Source organism: Terrapene carolina, unplaced genomic scaffold (genome assembly GCF_002925995.2).
Source record: "Terrapene carolina triunguis isolate 2854851 unplaced genomic scaffold, T_m_triunguis-2.0 Scaffold629, whole genome shotgun sequence".
Classification (NCBI taxonomy): Eukaryota; Metazoa; Chordata; order Testudines; family Emydidae; genus Terrapene; species Terrapene triunguis.
The window spans coordinates 8,048,268-8,066,067 of record NW_020664980.1 but is presented as its reverse complement, the minus strand read 5'-3'; the positions used below and the strand labels follow the sequence as shown (position 1 = coordinate 8,066,067).

At 40.2% G+C, this 17,800-nt stretch overlaps 1 protein-coding gene across 3 annotated transcripts in view; it reads left to right on the top strand.

Annotated features, from left to right (window-relative positions):
- Window positions 1–3,936: 3,936 nt before the first annotated feature.
- LOC112110687 (serine/threonine-protein phosphatase 2A catalytic subunit alpha isoform) overlaps window positions 3,937–17,800 on the top strand; it is a 74,836-nt gene continuing 60,972 nt past the window's right edge. Inside the window, exons 1-8 of one of the 3 annotated variants that reach the window (XM_026659349.1) lie at window positions 3,937–3,957; window positions 4,533–4,570; window positions 5,670–5,855; window positions 8,240–8,434; window positions 9,483–9,661; window positions 10,673–10,785; window positions 12,823–12,962; window positions 17,037–17,125. In XM_026659349.1, the coding sequence (XP_026515134.1) occupies window positions 5,691–5,855; window positions 8,240–8,434; window positions 9,483–9,661; window positions 10,673–10,785; window positions 12,823–12,962; window positions 17,037–17,125 (881 nt within the window). In that variant the 5' untranslated portion in view covers window positions 3,937–3,957; window positions 4,533–4,570; window positions 5,670–5,690. Of the gene's footprint in view, window positions 3,958–4,514; window positions 4,571–5,618; window positions 5,856–8,239; window positions 8,435–9,482; window positions 9,662–10,672; window positions 10,786–12,822; window positions 12,963–17,036; window positions 17,126–17,800 lie in introns of those variants that run through there. The other 2 variants (XM_026659350.1, XM_029913398.1) reach the window with 2 other exon arrangements.

Below are 17,800 nucleotides of genomic sequence, written 5' to 3'. Positions count from 1 at the left end.
AACAACTGTCACTTGTTTCCTTACCTGCTTGCTTTTGCTTCCTGCTACCTATATACTTAAAGAGGAGCATCAGGCCCTTAATTATTTGTAACCCCTAATGCAGTATTTTAAAAACACCTGTGTTAGCTAATAATGGTGTTTTTTTATTACTAGATGAAGCAGATTCTAAACTAAAGCTGCTTTGTGTGCTTTATTCGGGGATCCCATTGTGTAGGTGCCATGCAAACATATACAAAGAGATGGTCCCTGCCCCAAAGAGTTTATAATGTAAGCCCCCCATCCTGTAAACACTTATTCACATGCTTAATTTTAATAATGTTTATATTTCCATTGTCACAAGACAATGGAACTGCTCACCTGCAAGTTAGGCATGTGCATACATGTTTGCAGGGTCAGGGCTTAATATAAAAAAACAAAAATCTTATAAAATCTTCCATTGTAATGGAAGACAGAAAGGATCTATTAAGTTAGCTAGTGCTAGTTCATACTTGTTAATGCAGAATTGTTTCCTACATCCAGGGCCGGCTCCAGGCACCAGCTTACCAAGCAGGTGCTTGGGGTGGCCACTTTGGAGAGGGGCGGCATGTCCAGCTGTTCGGCGGCAATTCGGCGGACGGTCCCTCACTCCTACTCGGAGTGAAGGACCTCCCGCCGAATTGCCGCCACAGATCGCGATCGCGGCTTTTTTTTTGGCTGCTTGGGGCGGCCAAAACCCTGGAGCCGGCCCTGCCTACATCAATAGGAAATAATTCCCTCTGCCCATGTGCCAAGTGATCTCTCTTTCCTCTTTCAAAATTGCTCCCCTGACTTCCTTCACTTTTATTCTATTGCTGGTCATCTCTAATTCTCTTGCGTACCTGGCCTTCAAATTGTTTATATTGTGCAAATTAAATTATTAATTCTTCAGGGGAAGGACATTATCCAACTTTGTGTTTGTAAAAGCCATATGCATGTTTGGCCCTATATAGGTAATAGATAATAAAATAAATAACAACAACAATAATAAAAATAATAATAATGTTAGTTTAACAAAATTAATTGACTTCACTGTTGTTAATATACTGCGTACCCTTGCTACTGAGAACTCTGTGGTGGCAGTGGGGATACAATTCAGATCTCCTGTGCCAAAAGCATAGTTCCCTACTCCTTGAAGGAGACCTTCACTGGGGGAGGGATAGCTCAGTGGTTTGAGCATTGGCCCCCCTAAACCTAGGGTTATGAGTTCAATCCTTGAAGGGACCACTTAGGGATCTAGGGCAAAAACAATACTTGGTCCTGCTACTGAAGGCAGGGGGCTGGGCTAGGCTGGACTTGACTTGACTTGATGACCCTTCCAGTTCTAGGAGATAGGATATCTCCATTAGTGATTGGCAGAGTACAGCCTATGACACATAGCTGAGCAGTTATGATTCCATCCAGCAGAGGGCAGTGGTATCCATCCACACTGGCTAGTTCATTACAATATTGCACAGTGCTTTGTCCAAAATCAGATATAGTGTGACCATATCATATGGATTAATTTTAACTAATTAAGAGGATATTTTATTTTATTTTATTTTATCCTGAGATTAAAGATACATTTTAATTAATTTATTTTCTTAGAAAAATAAAAACAAAGGTTTGCACATTTTCTCTTTCAGGCAGTTATATGTAACACTATTATTTAGGTGGATTATGTGGAGGTTTCTTTTAATCAAATTAAATTCATTCTGGGTTGTATTTTAAGTTAAATCACAACTGCAATAGTCAAAGTATGCAGTTAATATGCATGTGATTTTTGGGTTTCTCTTATAATACCCTTGCTATGAAGATTTACCGAATCTTGGTAACCGAATCTTCAGTAAATAACCAATTTTTGGTATTTACCGAAAACCTCACTGCAGGAGTCAGTCATTTTAGACATGTCTGCTGATATTGTTCTCCTGCAGTACACTGTTAAATAGACTTTAACTTGTTATTGCAGTTACATCCTATTGTATTTCACTAAGGACATTTTAGTTAAAATATTACGTTCACTTTATCATGTACTATAACTCATCATGCAACACTGCATTACAATGATTCATTATAAAAGATTTTCAAACTAGAATTTTTGTCTTACTTAGTCTCATATATTTAAAACATTATTGGGTTTTTTTCATTCGGGAATGTGCAGAATAACACTGTAGTGGCTAATACAATTGTCTGGTTTTAAGTCAGTTATTGATTCTTAATTATTTTTCCCTGAAAAGGGATAACATTTGATTATGGCAGAAATTTAATCAAAAGTGGCATATTTTCAGACAGTGACATTATTTTTGTTAAAATCTTGAATAGCTCTCAGATTATAAACAAGACATGTTTATAACATCCTCAAACAGAAAATCCTCTTACATGCAGAAATAAAGGATTTCTGCCCTTTAATAAGCCTTAAGAATGTTAGGAAACGGCAATGAAACTGAACTGTTTACTTTTATATTTGTTATGGTATTTCAAACCCTTAAAAACTTCATTAAAAAAATTCAGGCTCCTAGGGCCCTGTTCCTGCACTGTCCTTGTGGAGCTTATAGCAGGATCAGAGCCTCCGTGACAAGACCTATAATATAATCTACACACCCCAAGCACCTAAAATCAAGGAACTGAATAATCAAAGGTATCTGTCATAAACTTTTTTTTTTCTTTTACAGTAGCACCTAGAGGCCCCAGCTGAGTTTGAGGCCCCACTCTGTTAGGTTTTCAATAAACACATAGTGAGGGACAGTCCCTGCTCCAAAAGTTTACAATATAAGGGACCAGAATGTGACCCATTCTGTGCTCTTCTGAAGGGGAATAACTGGATATAAGGATCATGATTAGCAGCTTCTGCAAAGCCACTACTAGTAATGGATTTCAGAGTTGTAACCATGTTAGTCTGTATCAGCAAAAACAACAAGGATGTGAATGTAGTGGATGTGTGGAGCACCAAGGAATGTATGTTGTACCAGCTATAAGGCTGGATACCGCCCCAGAACCAGAGGGAGACTGGGAGCCAGATTGTGACTGAGACACCGTTTTCCAGACTGCTTCTGAGGCAGCAAAACAAAGCAATGATTGAGCCCTAAATGGAGCAGGTAAAGGCTGAGAAAAGAAATATAACACACTGCCTCTCAATATATTAACATGACCATAGCCCCGTTATTTTTACCAAGCCCAAAGAAGTAGGTATTTTATCACAACCTTAACTCTAACCTCTGGATTTTAAAAGTGCATTTTTGTTATCTTGTTTTCTGTATGTAATCATAAATCTATGAAGCGAGCTTGTTCGGTAGGACAGGGTTACTTCATATACGTATAGACACTATAGGAGTTCATCAGGTGTTCAGAACTGCTGTTTGTTTGTTGCATATGTAGATTAGCGGGAACAGTGCCTGGAATTATCTGTCCGCGGCAAACTCGCACACGACTGCCCCGGGCTGAGCCTGACTGATGTGCGAACAAATATAACGTTGACGTCACACGCGTCCTTTTGCCAAGGCTGGGGGAGAACGGGGCGCCCGTGTCTATCCCGTGCGTGGGCAGGGTTTCTGACACGCATGACTGTGCTCCTGCCCACGCTCTGTATTGCTTGTCAGTGACGTGACAGGAGCTGCGTCGCTGTCGCTCCCCCATCATTCCGCCAATCACCGGCAGCCACCCACCCCTCTCTCCCCCCATTGAATCCCACCCCCACCTCTGCCCCAGAGCCCCATCCCCTGCTCTCCCCCGTCCCCATTATCACCCCCAACAGCCCCGCCTTCTCCCCCTCTGCCGCCCAGGACCCCGCGCCTTGCCGTCACTTCCGGGTGGAACGCTATGAGGTCACGGAAGCACCGCGGCCCGTGGGCGGACCCTGCGGGCGCTGTTGCTGTAGCTGGTGGTTGCTATGGTAACAGGGCCCGTGGGGGAGAGCCGTGCCGAGCGGGGATAGAAGGGCTCAGCATGGAAAGCGGGCTCGAGCAGGTCAGGTTAGCTCAGGGAGGCTGGGGCTTGGCGCTGCCCGGGCCAGGGGGAGAGCCGAGGGGCTGGCAGGGGAAGCGGGTGCGGCAGGGAGGCCGTGATGGCGGCTGGGGGAAGGGGCTGGTAGCTAGGCTGGGGGTTGAACTGGATGGGTAGCTAGGGCTGGGGGAAGACTGGGCTGGGTAGGGGCTGGTGGCTGGGCCGGGCAGCAGGGGAGGTTGCCGTGGCTGGGGAGCTGGTAGCTGGCGGGAGGCTGGGGGATTGTTGATTTCGAGCATGAGGAGCAAGGGCTCAAGTGAGGAGTTTTTCCAGTGTCTCTCTGGGATTCTGAGGGCAGCTGTCATCCAGTCAGGGCCCTCCTCAGGTGTGTAATAAACCTGGCAAGGTGTGGAATGTAACTATTCTCTCCCCATGTATAGCCCTAGTAGTAATTGGGAAGAGGGGGGGGGAGTTGGACTCTTCCTGAGGAATCATGTGCCCCCGTGTGGGGGAAGTACAGATACTGCACTAAGAAACTCAATATAAATTCCTAGACAGTTAGATCAGGGTTTCAGGGAGGATTCGGTTCTCTTTTTCAGGCATTGTGGTTGTGGGCAGTTCCTGGGAAGAGTTTCAGGTGAGAAACCCATGTGAAAGATTCTGGGCAAAGGGTAGCTAAGGTCTGTCTGGATTCTCAAGAAGCACCTGCCACCCATAAAATGACGGAGGTTATTTTTGAAACATTTCCAGATCACAGAGTTGGAGAGAGTGAATCACAGTGTTATTCTGGTTTGCTTTCACCACACCCCAATAAATGTAGTGATTTTGATCTCACTGACTAGTCAGTGAAGGAGTTGTGATTTTCTCATTCTTATGCCCCTTCCTCATTTGTAGGTAAGAGCAAATTTTGTGTATTCATGTAATCAGTGGTACAAACTATGCAGAGGTCAAGTTATTCTTGTCTTGGTTAAACCCTTTATTTCTTGTAATATTTTGAACAACTATCTTATGCACCTATACTCTATGAAAAGAGGATGAACTTTTTAATAACTAAATCTGGTGAATAAATTTTATCATGAAGTATGGCTAAATTAAAAACTTGTGGAGATATTCAGGAATTCCAAACAGAGATTATAAGGGAGGCCCTGCTCTCTTACCAAAGGAGTTTCCAGTGGGCTGATTTTGATCAACACTCTTTGGACTATGATGTTTATTTCACTGTTGGAGTGAACTTTCTGAAATATGTTAAATTTGACTTTATTTAGGTTGTTCAAAAGTCTTCTTGTTGTTCACTTTTTGGCTTACCTTTACATTTTTTTAGACTTGTATAATTATATGAATATTATCGCACTAACTTTGCCTCTTATATTGTTCATGGTTTCATTGTTCGTTCCTTTCCTTTTAATGAGAGTTAAATACAAGAATTGTTTTAAATGTACTGTTATTTAAGAAGTTTCTAGATATTGTCTATAACACCAGTCCTGCAGTTGACCACTTGATTGAACTGGGAATGCACATCTGAGAAAGGGCCTGATCCTGCCATCCAATCAGACTATTATTGTTGTTACTGGGATAAATTTCACACATAGAACCAAATATTTAAAATGTACAATGGAGTTATTGCTGTCTGTAGGAGTAATTCACCTTGCTAATGTTGTCTGCAAATTATAGTTTAAGAAAACTAAAAAATAGTGTATGCCTCAAAATAATTTTTAACATTTTCTCTTTCTATGAAGAAATAAAAATCAGACTGGAAGATGGAGATGTACGAGACCCTTGGCAAAGTGGGAGAGGGGAGTTATGGAACAGTAGTGAAGTGCAAACACAAGGAAACAGGACAGATAGTAGCCATTAAGATATTCTATGAGAAACCAGAAAAATCTGTCAACAAAATTGCTATGAGAGAAATAAAGTTTCTAAAGGTTTGTTTCTTTTGCTTTAATCATTTTGTAACTCAAAAGGGAAAGTGCTTAGAAATAAAATTTGCATCATTATTGGCGTATTCCTGGGCTATTAAACACATAAAATATACCAAAAAAAAGCGTGTTATTTGGCTTGTTTTATTGCCCAGCCTTTTAAAAAATAAAGTGAATATAAAAAGAAAAGTGAAGATAAAACTTGTGGCTATGATTTTAAAAGAAACTTGATAAGTTAAACACTCCATATTTATGAACATATTAACCTTGTCTCTCTAATATTTAAAACAGTAGAGAGCACGGATACGAATTTTGATGGGCTTTTAATTTGCCACAATTTTGCAGACCGTTAATCCACTGTGTAGTCTTATGGACTTCTGCACTGGCACAAAAGTCTGCTGGTGTCAGCTTTTGATGCAGTTGACATGGATAAATTTGTAATTTCTTTACCCCTTGTCTCCCAAAATTGTGTTTCAGTCTATTGCGATACATGGCAGCTTTGCTGAAGGTTCTCAACTGTAAGAGAAATATTAAACACATTAACTTCTTTCTACCAATCTACATACATATTTGACTTATAAACTTAAAACATTCCCCATTTTTAATATTGGGTTGGGAGTCACAGAGTCTCATGCTTGAGTCTGTCACCGATTTACCATTTGACTTCAGATAACTCGTGCATTCTCTTTGGGACTAGATCCTCAGCTGCATCAGGAAACTGGTTAGGAAGAGCAAAAGTGGCTGCAAAGCCAGTTTTTGTGACTTTCCAATCTAAACTCCAGGTTTGCAGCTCTGAGTGGTGCCTGGATCCAGCAGCCCTGGGGAGGCCACTCTGGGAGCTGCACATCACCAGAATACAGCAGTACCCAGACACCACTTTCCCCAGGCCCTTTCTCCAGTACATTTCCTACAGCCTACACCATCTCCACAGGGGTGTGATGTAGTCGTCATCCCAGTTCTGTGCCACCTAGGAACAGAGGAGGAATCTCTGGTTATTCCTTCCCAGAGATTCCCCAGCATCATTTGGTGGCAGTGAAGGGGTTTCCTACTCCTCTACCTACCCCCGAATGCAGTGGATTCATGGGAGGTAAAAGCAGTGCATGTGGAGGATCCTGCAAGAAAGTTAATGCAGACATAATGTATTATGTTTTCTTGTTAAACACATTAGAGATGGTTCGGGGCAGATTCCTGTTTGACCTGGCTTGCCCTCTTCTCTCTCAGCCAACCTAGTGTTTGCAAATTCAAAGCCTAAGATTTAAATTCATTTTTTATAGTTGAATGACTGTGTCATAAAGTCTGACTCTCAGCACCAACCCCACTCATTGCCTTCACAGGACATTTATTTTTTAATTTGATCCTTATCAATTTTTAATGAAGACTTGGCGAAAGTAGAAAAAAACAGATTCTATGCCAAGGGCCTGATCCTCCAACTTGTATAGAAGTCAAGGGGAATAAAGGCTCTAGCTCTAAATCTAGACTAATTTCCATGTGCCTTAGTAGTATTAATCTGAATGTATGCCTCTATAACTGAGAATGTAACCCAAAATTATTCAAAATGGTTATAATTAAAAAGCTGAGACACATCATCTTTGTAGTCCATTAATAAACAACTTAATAAAACTTTAAAAATACTAAAACTAGAATATAAATAAAAATAAAATATGGAGCTTAATGGGAAATGGTGCACATTTTTAACAATACCAGTTTGACATGAGGCTTTGCATCTTTAATTGATCAATGCAAATAAAGTGCATGTACAGGAGTTTTTCTTACCTTCTCTCAGTCAACCATTTCAGTTATATTATTCCTGGCTTATCCCCCTGTAACTGACAGCAGTTTTTGGTTCACCGTTAGTGAGCTCTGACAAAGGGGGGGAAAGTTCTAGCTTTTATACCAGAGAAGAAGTTGATTTTCTGGGGACTTGAAAGTCTGTACAGCATGGATTTTTTTAATTTTTAATTAGGTCCAGTGGTTTTAGCAACTCACTAGAGTATATTAGCAAAAACAACGAGGAGTCCTTGTGGCACCTTAGAGACTAACAGATTTATTTGGGCATAAGCTTTCGTGAGTTAAAACCCACTTCATCAGATGCATGGAGTGAAAAATACAGTAAGCAGTATAAATGTTACAGCACATGAAAAGATGGGAGTTGCCTTACCAAGTGGGGGGTCAGATTCAGCTTCATTTTGGCAAAATAGCTGAATAGCCATGGTTTAAATGTTGGGGGAAGGCTGGAGTAGAGAGAATAAGAATTTCTGAATATTTACAAAATGATGTGAATCTTTCATGTCTACCCTTGCAAGTATGTCTTGGTCAAGGAGAAAAACTATCCTAATAGAAATAAATACTGAAAAGCTACAGTAGAATGTTTTATTTCCTCTCGCCAACAGCAATTTCGTCATGAAAACCTGGTCAACCTGATCGAAGTATTTAGACAGAAAAAAAAAATTCATTTGGTGTTTGAATTTATTGATCATACAGTTTTAGATGAGCTACAACATTACTGTCACGGACTGGATAATAAAAGACTTAGAAGATACCTCTTCCAGATCCTTCGAGCAATTGAGTATCTCCACAGCAACAATGTAAGTACTTTGTAGAAGCTACAAAATAAGGCTAAAACAAAGTGGTGTTATGTTTTCTGATTACATTTTTTTGATTTTACATAGTGTTTCTTCTCCCAGAGTTTGAAAATGTTAATTCCATATTAAAATATTATAGTTTCATAATAATAGCCTAAATGCCTCCAACTGAATTTTGATTTTTAGAACTGAAACACTTGTGCAGTAAAAGATGAAATACATTAAAGAGTTAGCCATTAAAGGGTTAGGTACTGTTATTCTCAGGGGTGGGCTGTGTCCACACAGTTTGGATCCAGATCTAAACTTTGGTTCTGAGATGTTTGGAGCATGGGTTATGGTTCTTGTCCATTTCTGATTATTATAGCTTTCTTATTAACCTACTGCACCATTGTATCCCCCAGTTTCAGATTTTCAGGGCAGTTTGCTTACAGCCAGGAGCGGCACCAGGGTTTTTGCAGCCCTAGGCGGCAGCGCTCCTCCTCTGAGCATTCGGCGGCGGGGGGTCCTTCCGCTTCGCGTCTTTGGGGCACTTCGGCGGCGGGTCCCAGAGTGAGTGAAGGACCCGCCACCGAATTTCTGCTGAAGACTCGGTGCGGAAGAACCCCCCACCACCGAATTTCCGCCGAGGGCGGCAAAATGCTGCCCCCCAAATCCTGCCGCCCTACGCGACCGCCTAGGGTCGCCTAGTGGAAGCGCCGGCCCTGCTTACAGCACATAGCTCTTCACCCCCAGCTCTCTCTGTCTTTTTGCAGTTTCTTCCCTTGTCTCCAGGATGCCTATTTTTTCTGTTTCTTTATTTTGAGGGGTGCACTGTTACTTCTCTTTTTCTCTCCACCCCATACACATTAGGCTGTTGCCGTGCGTAGCAGTAGCAGCCTATGCTCTTCCCCTCTGCAGACAATTTTGAGAATTTAGGACACTGTACTGCTTATTGTGATCCTAAAGTGGCAAAATGTATATGTTTGTTTCAGTCCATTCTCTTTGAGAGTAATCTTTTTTGCAGAATCCTTTTTATTATTAAGGTAGATTTGACTTTCTTTCTTTTGTCCAGGTCATACATCGTGATATCAAACCTGAGAATATCTTAGTATCACAGACAGGAATTACTAAACTATGTGATTTTGGTTTTGCTCGGACATTAGCTGCCCCTGGTGATGTTTATACAGATTATGTGGCCACACGATGGTACAGGGCTCCAGAACTGGTATTAAAAGACACCACATATGGGAAGTATGTATTTTTATTTACATACCTTATTATTAAACTGGCATGGAGCAGCATTGTTAGAACTTACACTTTTTAGAGCAATATAGTAATGTTGACAAAAAGCCGGAAATTAATTTGCTTGTAGGTGAAACCATTTTCATATAAAAATCATGTTAAACCAACAAAAGGATTTAAAATCACTTTGACAAATCAAATCTCTAGTACCTGGACATAGTAGGGGAACGTTTGATGCGCTCTGTCACATATTTTAAAGAGTGGCTCTTGTTTTGCTAGAGGAGAGTAAAATAATAATAAAATTCATTCCCAATACCCAACAAAATATCCACATATATGGGGTCACATACATGCATTTAAGGCTTGATCTTGAGCCGATTGACGTCAGTGGCAAAGCTTTTACTGACTTCAGTGGTACACAGTCTACCATTAAATAGAATACTCTAATTTTATAGGCCATGGAGATTCTCAATATTTTTATATAGTTCCTAGACAGATGGTAATCCTTTAAGTGTTACAACATCAAAAACATCATAATCTTTAATCAGATTAGGGCTATTGTCTGAGTCTCAAAAAGAGGATTAAGAGAAATGTCATGAAACAAAAATATTTGGCAATTTCATATGAGAATGCTAATTAAAGTTCTGCTGTTAAGTATGACTTTTGGAGAATAATGTGCCAAATTCACTCATAATACATGCTAATGCTACTACACAAGTTTAAGGACTGTCTTAGTAGATAGTTGTTTTGTAGCTATATTAATTATAAATCTTAATATACAGTTCCACAATCTAAAATAATTTCACAGCTAAATGCTGCAATATTATTTTGTAATTAATTGTGAAGATATTTTAAAGTGTGATTAATTATGTTTTATCCTTTTATATTGTCAAATATTCTGTTATTTTAGAGATATTTTAATTTTAAAAAATGTTCTTTTAAAATATCAGCTCTCTTTAAATATGTTTTATCTTAGCATCAGCATTATTGTTGAGCACTTTGTTCATTTCCTGATCTTAGACCTGTGGACATCTGGGCTTTAGGTTGTATGATCATTGAGATGGCCACTGGAAATCCTTATCTACCCAGCAGCTCTGACCTAGACCTACTCCATAAAATTGTGACAAAAGTAGGTGAGTATTGCTGATGTGTAATGCAGACAATATTTAAGAAAAACATTGACATGTTATAACAATTGGATTGCTGTGCTATAGAATCATAGAAATGTGAAGTGGAAGAGACCTTGAGAAGTCATCAACTCCAGCCCCCTGCACTGAGACAGGAACAAGTAAACCTCCTAGACCATCCCTGACAGGTGTTTTTACAGCCTGTTCTTAAAAACCTCCAATGATGGGAATTCCACAACCTCCCTTGGAATCCTATTCTGGAGCTTAACTACCCTTATAATTAGAAAGTTTTCCCTAATATCTAACCCAAATCTCCCTTGCTGCAGATTAAGCACATTACTTGGCTTACTTTCAGTGGACGTGGATTACAATTGATCCCTGGTTTCTTTATAAGAGCCTTTAACATATTTGAAGACTGTTTTCAGTTCCCTACTCTGTATTCTTTTCTCAAGATTAAACATGCCCACTTTTTTAAAACCCATCCTCACAAATCAGGTTTTCTAAATCTTTTATAATTTTTTTTGCTCTCCTCTGGACTCTCTCCAATTTGTCCAGATCTTTCTTAAAGTGTGGCACCCAGAAATGGACACTGCACTCCAGTTGAGGCCTCAGCAGTGCCAAGTAGAGCAGGACAGTTACCTCCCAGGTGTCTTACATACAACACTTCTGTTATACACCACAGAATGATATTAGTCTTTTTAGCAACTGCATCACATTGGTGATTCATATTGAAATTGTGATCCACTGTAACTCCCAGATCCTTTTCGGCAGTACTACCACCTAGACAGTTATTCCCTATTTTGTAGTTGTGTATTTGATTTTTTCTTCTTAAGTGAAATACTTTGCACTTATCTTTATTGAATTTCATCTTGTTGAATTCAGACCAATTCTCTAATTTTTCAAGGTTGTTTTGAATTCTAACCCTGTCCTCCAAAGTGCTTGCAACCCCTCCCAACTTGGTGTCATCTACACATTTTATAAGCATACTCTCCACTACATTATCCAAATCATTAATGAAAATACTGAATAGTACTGGACCAGGACTGGCCCCTGCAGGACCCCACTAGATACACCCACCCAGTTGGAAAGCAAACAAGGCTGGTGCAAGGAAGTTTCGCGCCCTAGGCAAAACTTCCACCTTGTCCCCCCCCCCCCCCCCGCGGCCCCCCCGCGGCAGCTCTACCCCCCCCCGGCCCGTGGAGCCGTGCGGCAGCTCCTCACCCCAGCTCACCTCTGGTCCGCCGCCTCCTCCCTGAGCATGCCATCCCCACTCTAATTCTCCTCCCAGGCTTGCGGTGCCAAAAAGCTGATTGGCGCCGCAAGCCTGGGAGGCGGGAGAAGTGGAGCAGCGACCGCGCGCTCGGGGAGGAACGCTGTAAAAAAAAAAATTGGGGGCACCGCTTTTTGGCGCCCCCAAATCTTGGCGCCCTAGGCAACCGCCTAGTTCGCCTTAATGGTAGCACCGGCCCTGAAAGCAAACCATTCATAACTACTCTTTGAGTACAGTCTTTTTTTTCTTTTGCACTGAGCTTCAGACTTGCAGCAACATAAGTCCTGTTTATTTTATCCTCCTAACAATATGAAACTGTAGGAAGGAGAATTCTAATTGTAAAGATGAGTGAAGATCATTTCATAGTCCATATCCTTATTCATGCTGCTGTAGTAGTTTGTTCTGATGACATGAACTGCAAAGATGGGGGTAAAGCCTCATCATCTGCAGGGTTATACATGTATAAACTACTTCATGCATCAAACTGCAAATATAATCTATAGTGCAGAACAAGTCTTTACTGGAGGGATCTGCTTTTTATGTAGCTTTCCTCTTTGGGAGGGGAAGTATAGAGGGAAATATAGCACTCTAACGTTGTTGAATATTTTTCAGCTTTACTTTGAAGCCTAAAGGCATTTTTGCTGAGAGATTTTTAATTAAGCTTAGCCATCCTCATGAATAGTTAGAATAAGAGTACTGTATATATACTTAATTATATGTATTTGATTTATTGGCTGCTCACAGTGAATTTTGAAAACTATATTTTCTTTCAGGGAATTTGACACCTCATCTTCAGAGTATTTTTATAAGGAGTCCAGTTTTTTCAGGGGTCGTCCTTCCGGAAGTCCAGCACCCTAAAAATGCAAGGAAAAAGTATCCCAAGCTCTGTGCATTACTGGCAGATATTGTTCATGTATGTTAGAAGAGGTCTGAGTATCATGCTTGCTGATGATTATTATTTGTAGCTGTGCCTAATGTATAATATCATGTTGTGACCAGGGTCCCAGTGGGGGCCAGCTGAGGTTACCCAATTAGGGTGAACTGGAAAGAATGGGGCAGACAAACCCCAAAGCTGGTGGATAATTCAATACTTAGATTTACCAAGCCAACACTAAACAGCTTCTGTTATACCTTACTGGTTACTCAGAAGTCCAAGCAACACAGTTCCCTTGAAGTAACCCTGCCTCAGGCCTCCATCCAGGTACCCAAGTCAAATATGATGAAGATTTCTGAAAATCTTATTTTATCATATAAAAGAAAAGGTTCTACCAATCCCAAAGGATCGGACACATTACCTCCCAGATTATTGAGTATTCCAGATCTCACCCAGATACATGCTTATAGCCAATTCTTATTAACTAAACTAAAATTTATTAAAAAAGAAAAGAGAGAGAGTATGGTTAAAAGATCAGCATACATACAGACATGAATTCAATTCTTGAGATTCAGATACATAGCAGAGATGATGAGCTTTGTAGTTGCAAAGAGTTCTTTCAGAACTAGTTCATAGGTTATAGTCCCATCTGTATATTTCAGGGTGGTCCAGTCAGAACTGAGATTGGATCTCAGTCCTTATAGCTTAGGCATCCCCTGCATGAAACCTCAAGCAGATCTGAGATAAACAGGATGAGGACCGAACGGTCTTTTATACAGTTTTCTAGCCTCCAGTGGACCATACAGTCCTGGGTAAACAATAGGCTTTTGATGTAACCTTCTGCTTTCTAAACATCACCAGTAATTCATTACACACATTAACTAAGGACAATTTATTCATTAGGTAGTCTATCATAAACTTCAAAGAGACATATAGACAGTGACATTACTTCACTCAAGATTCATTTAAATCAGGGGTCTCAAACTCAATTTACCTTAGGGCCAGTGCCAGCCCTCAAAACCTATCAGCGGGCCAATAATGTCACTGAAGATGGTGTTCAGAAAAGAAAACATTTATATTGCATTTTTTATTTCGAATTTCTTAGAAATAATAAAACTGTCATACAACTTTATACAATTTTCGCCTGCCAGAGAGTTTTTAGTGCTTGCCAGACACCTGGCAATGCTTCAGTTCTGTCAGTTTGTTGATGTTTGGCCTCAGTGACTGAGCAGTTGAAACCTTCAGGATTGCAGCAAGGTGTGCATCAGATAGTTGTGTTCAGTATTTTGACTTGTTTTTATATTCATTGTGGAAAAAAGTGATGCTACCTCCATGGCTGATTCTGCCTGGCAACAAATGATGCTGCCTCCATGGCTGACTCTGCCTGGTGACTAGTGAGAGTATCTCTGTCCCTCTCCCCCAGCCAATGGGAGCTATGGGGGGGAGGGAGGGGATGTGTGCCTGCAGCAGACATTGCCAGCAGCATGGCAGTACGCGTCTCTCATCCAGGGGCTGCAGTGAGGAGGTTCTCGAGCTGCAGATGGCCTGCAGGCCGGGACTTTGAGACCCCTGATCTAAATGTTAATATTCCCTTTTGATCTCTGAATTAGTAGCTATAGGGACAGACAGGAACTGTCTGTTTACATGGGTAGCATCTGAGATACTCACAATTAGTATCACTTCTAACAATATAGGTTTTGCATTTCAAAGTTTTAGCCTACTTAGCCATAGAATGGCCCTAATTACTATTTCTAACATGTCTTTAAAGGTCAGCTTTGGGTTAGTTAGTCTGCAAGCTGTTTAACCCTTTCTGGCCATGAGTTATATTTTGTATAAGATTTGTTGCAATTATATAACAGTGGTAGCAATAATGATTTGCATGGTTATATTTTAATTAGACAACATCACACATGTACAAGCCAAAATTCCTCTAGCAAACCCTTAATGACCCAATCCATCCACGTTGGTCTGTTTAGAGCTGGCATTGAAAGTCAATGGGACTTATGCTCCTAAGTCACTTAGGTGATTTTTGAAAATTCTACCCAATGCTATACATATATGTACTGTTTAATTACTATATTCACTACTGTACAATTACAGAGAGTAATAGTGGAAAAAAATGAATGCATTTTGTTGGAATACAGCAGTTCTTTCTTTGGCATTGGAAAATACTGCTGGTTTCAAGAAAATGAAGAATCTCATTCATTCAGTGAAAGGACCATAAGCCAAGTTTTCTTTAAGTGGATGAATTATAGCACTCACAAAATGAATGATTACACAGACTAAAGTGGGTATAGTGTTGCAGAATTATTCCATTCTTCTCTGCCTAGTTCTGTTGCATTGTACACATCCCTCACAATTTCAGTAGGAAATCTATTGTGAGAAGAAATTGCCAATAGTGCTAATTGTGGTGGTTTTGTGATACTGATATATTTTCAGAAGGGAATAGGTTGTGCAAAGCTCATTTCATTTGTGATCAAAGGCAGCATTGAACACAAGCCTCAGGGGAGGGAGTATAGTTTATATATTGCATCACTTCGGCTCAACAAAGCTCTTTTTTTTTTTTTTAAGTTAGTCTACAAAACTTGAGAGAGCAAACAGGTGAATTTTTGGTGGATTTCTTTTAGCTCTCTGTGTGTCTTTACAGAGGCAGTATATAAGAATATTGTTGAACAGACCCATCTCAGAACTACTCATCCTGATCATCTAGTTAGTTGGGGATGCAGGATATTCTCCATTAGTTAGGACCCATTTTCTAAGTTGGTCACTCCAGAAAATGGAGTTACAGATGTGAGACATAGAAAGGCTGTGGTAATAGAAATATTGACAGAAGGATCTCTGACAACGATGTGAACTGTTTGGTGACTTCTCTACTGGGTGCAAAGGTGTTAAATCTTCCAAGACATCTAGAGACAACATCGAGTAAGTGGTGAGGATTGTGGTCATGGTAGAGACATTTAGATTACTGGGGAAAGATCTAGATTGGTAGCTTTTTCTGAAATGCTTCCCACTCCATGCTTGGGCAGCAAGACAGAAGAAGCTTCAGACTCTCAGTGCATAGATGAAAATAAGGTGTAAAGGAGAGGGATTTACATTTACTGGGCACCTAGGACCTCTGAGGAAGGAGGAACCTATATAGAAATGATGGGCTTCACCATAATCAAAGTGCAGGCAAAGGAAGCTACCACACTTTTGGTATATTATTTAAATGAGGACCTGGGAGAAAACTAACAGGTGCTGAGGAGAACTCTGATTGGACAAAGACATCTGGAAGACATGGATGTCAGTAATACAAAGATAACTCTGCATCCCTTAAAGGATAGGACATAAATTATAGATAGAGTAGAGGAAGGTCATGTTGAGACCAGTTAGGTAAATTCCAGAATAGCAACAAGGTGTCAGAATAAGGAGTTAAATGAACATAGGCACACAATCAAAAATAAAAATGGAGGGGTCAGATGCTTGGCCACTTAGGCTTCTTTGATAGTGCAAAGTGGGAAAGCTGCCCTAAAGAGAAAGCAGAGGAGCCCTCTGGAGGAAGAGAATCCCTGGTTGACGTAAAGTTGCCAGAACCTGCTCTATGTCACTCCCTTATCCAGCCCTCTATGTAGGGGGCAGGAGGAATATGCTGTGGAAATCTTTAGACAGTAGAGCAGTCCATAGGGGACCATTCCAGCCAGTATAATTTAGAGTAACCCGTGGGCCGTTGGCTAGCCTGAGGATCAGGAGGGCATAATGATGGCTTAGAGCCATCTTCCAACCGACACTGAGCAAAGTTTGGCTACAGCTAGAGAGCTGTTCCTAAAAATATCTTTACCAACATAAAAAGCTTTACAGTGAAAATAAATAAACTAGATAGTATAGCAGTAGAAGAGGACCTAGACATAATAGGCATTACTGAAAAATGGTGTAATGACAAAATAATCAATGAAATAATGTTATACAGGGCTTTCAACTGTACAGGAATTACAGTTTAGAGCGTAGAGGCAGTGAGTAGAGTTATACCTGAAAGATGCTTTAGACTCTAAAGAGATATAATACACAACATTGCTTACATTATGCGGTATGTGATTTAAAAAGTCCTTCTAAAATAACCTCTCTAATATTTTATAGGCTTGTTTACAAATGGATCCCACTGATAGGATCTCATCTACAGATCTGCTGCAGCATGACTATTTTACTAGAGATGGATTTATTGAAAAGTAAGTATTTTGTTGGCCAATAAAACATAAAAAGCCCTAGTTTCAGCTTATTATAATTTATATGATTTTTGTAAGAGTTACAGTAAATAGGGAAGTACATGGTATACAAATATACAAGGGTAATAATTTAGAACAAGTGTATTTTTGTGAAGCTGTAGGAACATTCAATGACTGACTGTTTTATTCCTAGGATCTAAAAGAATTCAACATCCTTGTAGGTAACAGATCATGATGAAAGCTGTGGGCCTAGGGTAGTTGAGGACATAATTACAGCTATTCTACCTGCCAACAGTAAACCAGAGATGGGAATAAGAATATGGCAGTGTCCCCAAAATTGAACATGAGGTTTTTAGGAAAACTGTTCTATAAGATAAACTGAGAAATCTTAGCTATTATGTCCTCCCAAAAGGCTTTAATACAGGGGTGATTTCACAAATTCTGATCATGTCCCTACCACACTGGGCCGGATCCTCAGATGTTGTAAGTCGTCATGATTGTGTTGACTTTAATGGTGCTATGATGACTTACACCAGCTGGAGGATCCAGCCCTTTGTCTGTCATAAAGGTATCTCTGCTAATTTTGTATAGGTCACAGAAAGTGAATTTCAACCCCTGTCTGACATATAATTGAATATTCCTGAGCCTTTATATAACAAAAAACAAGGGACATTTTAC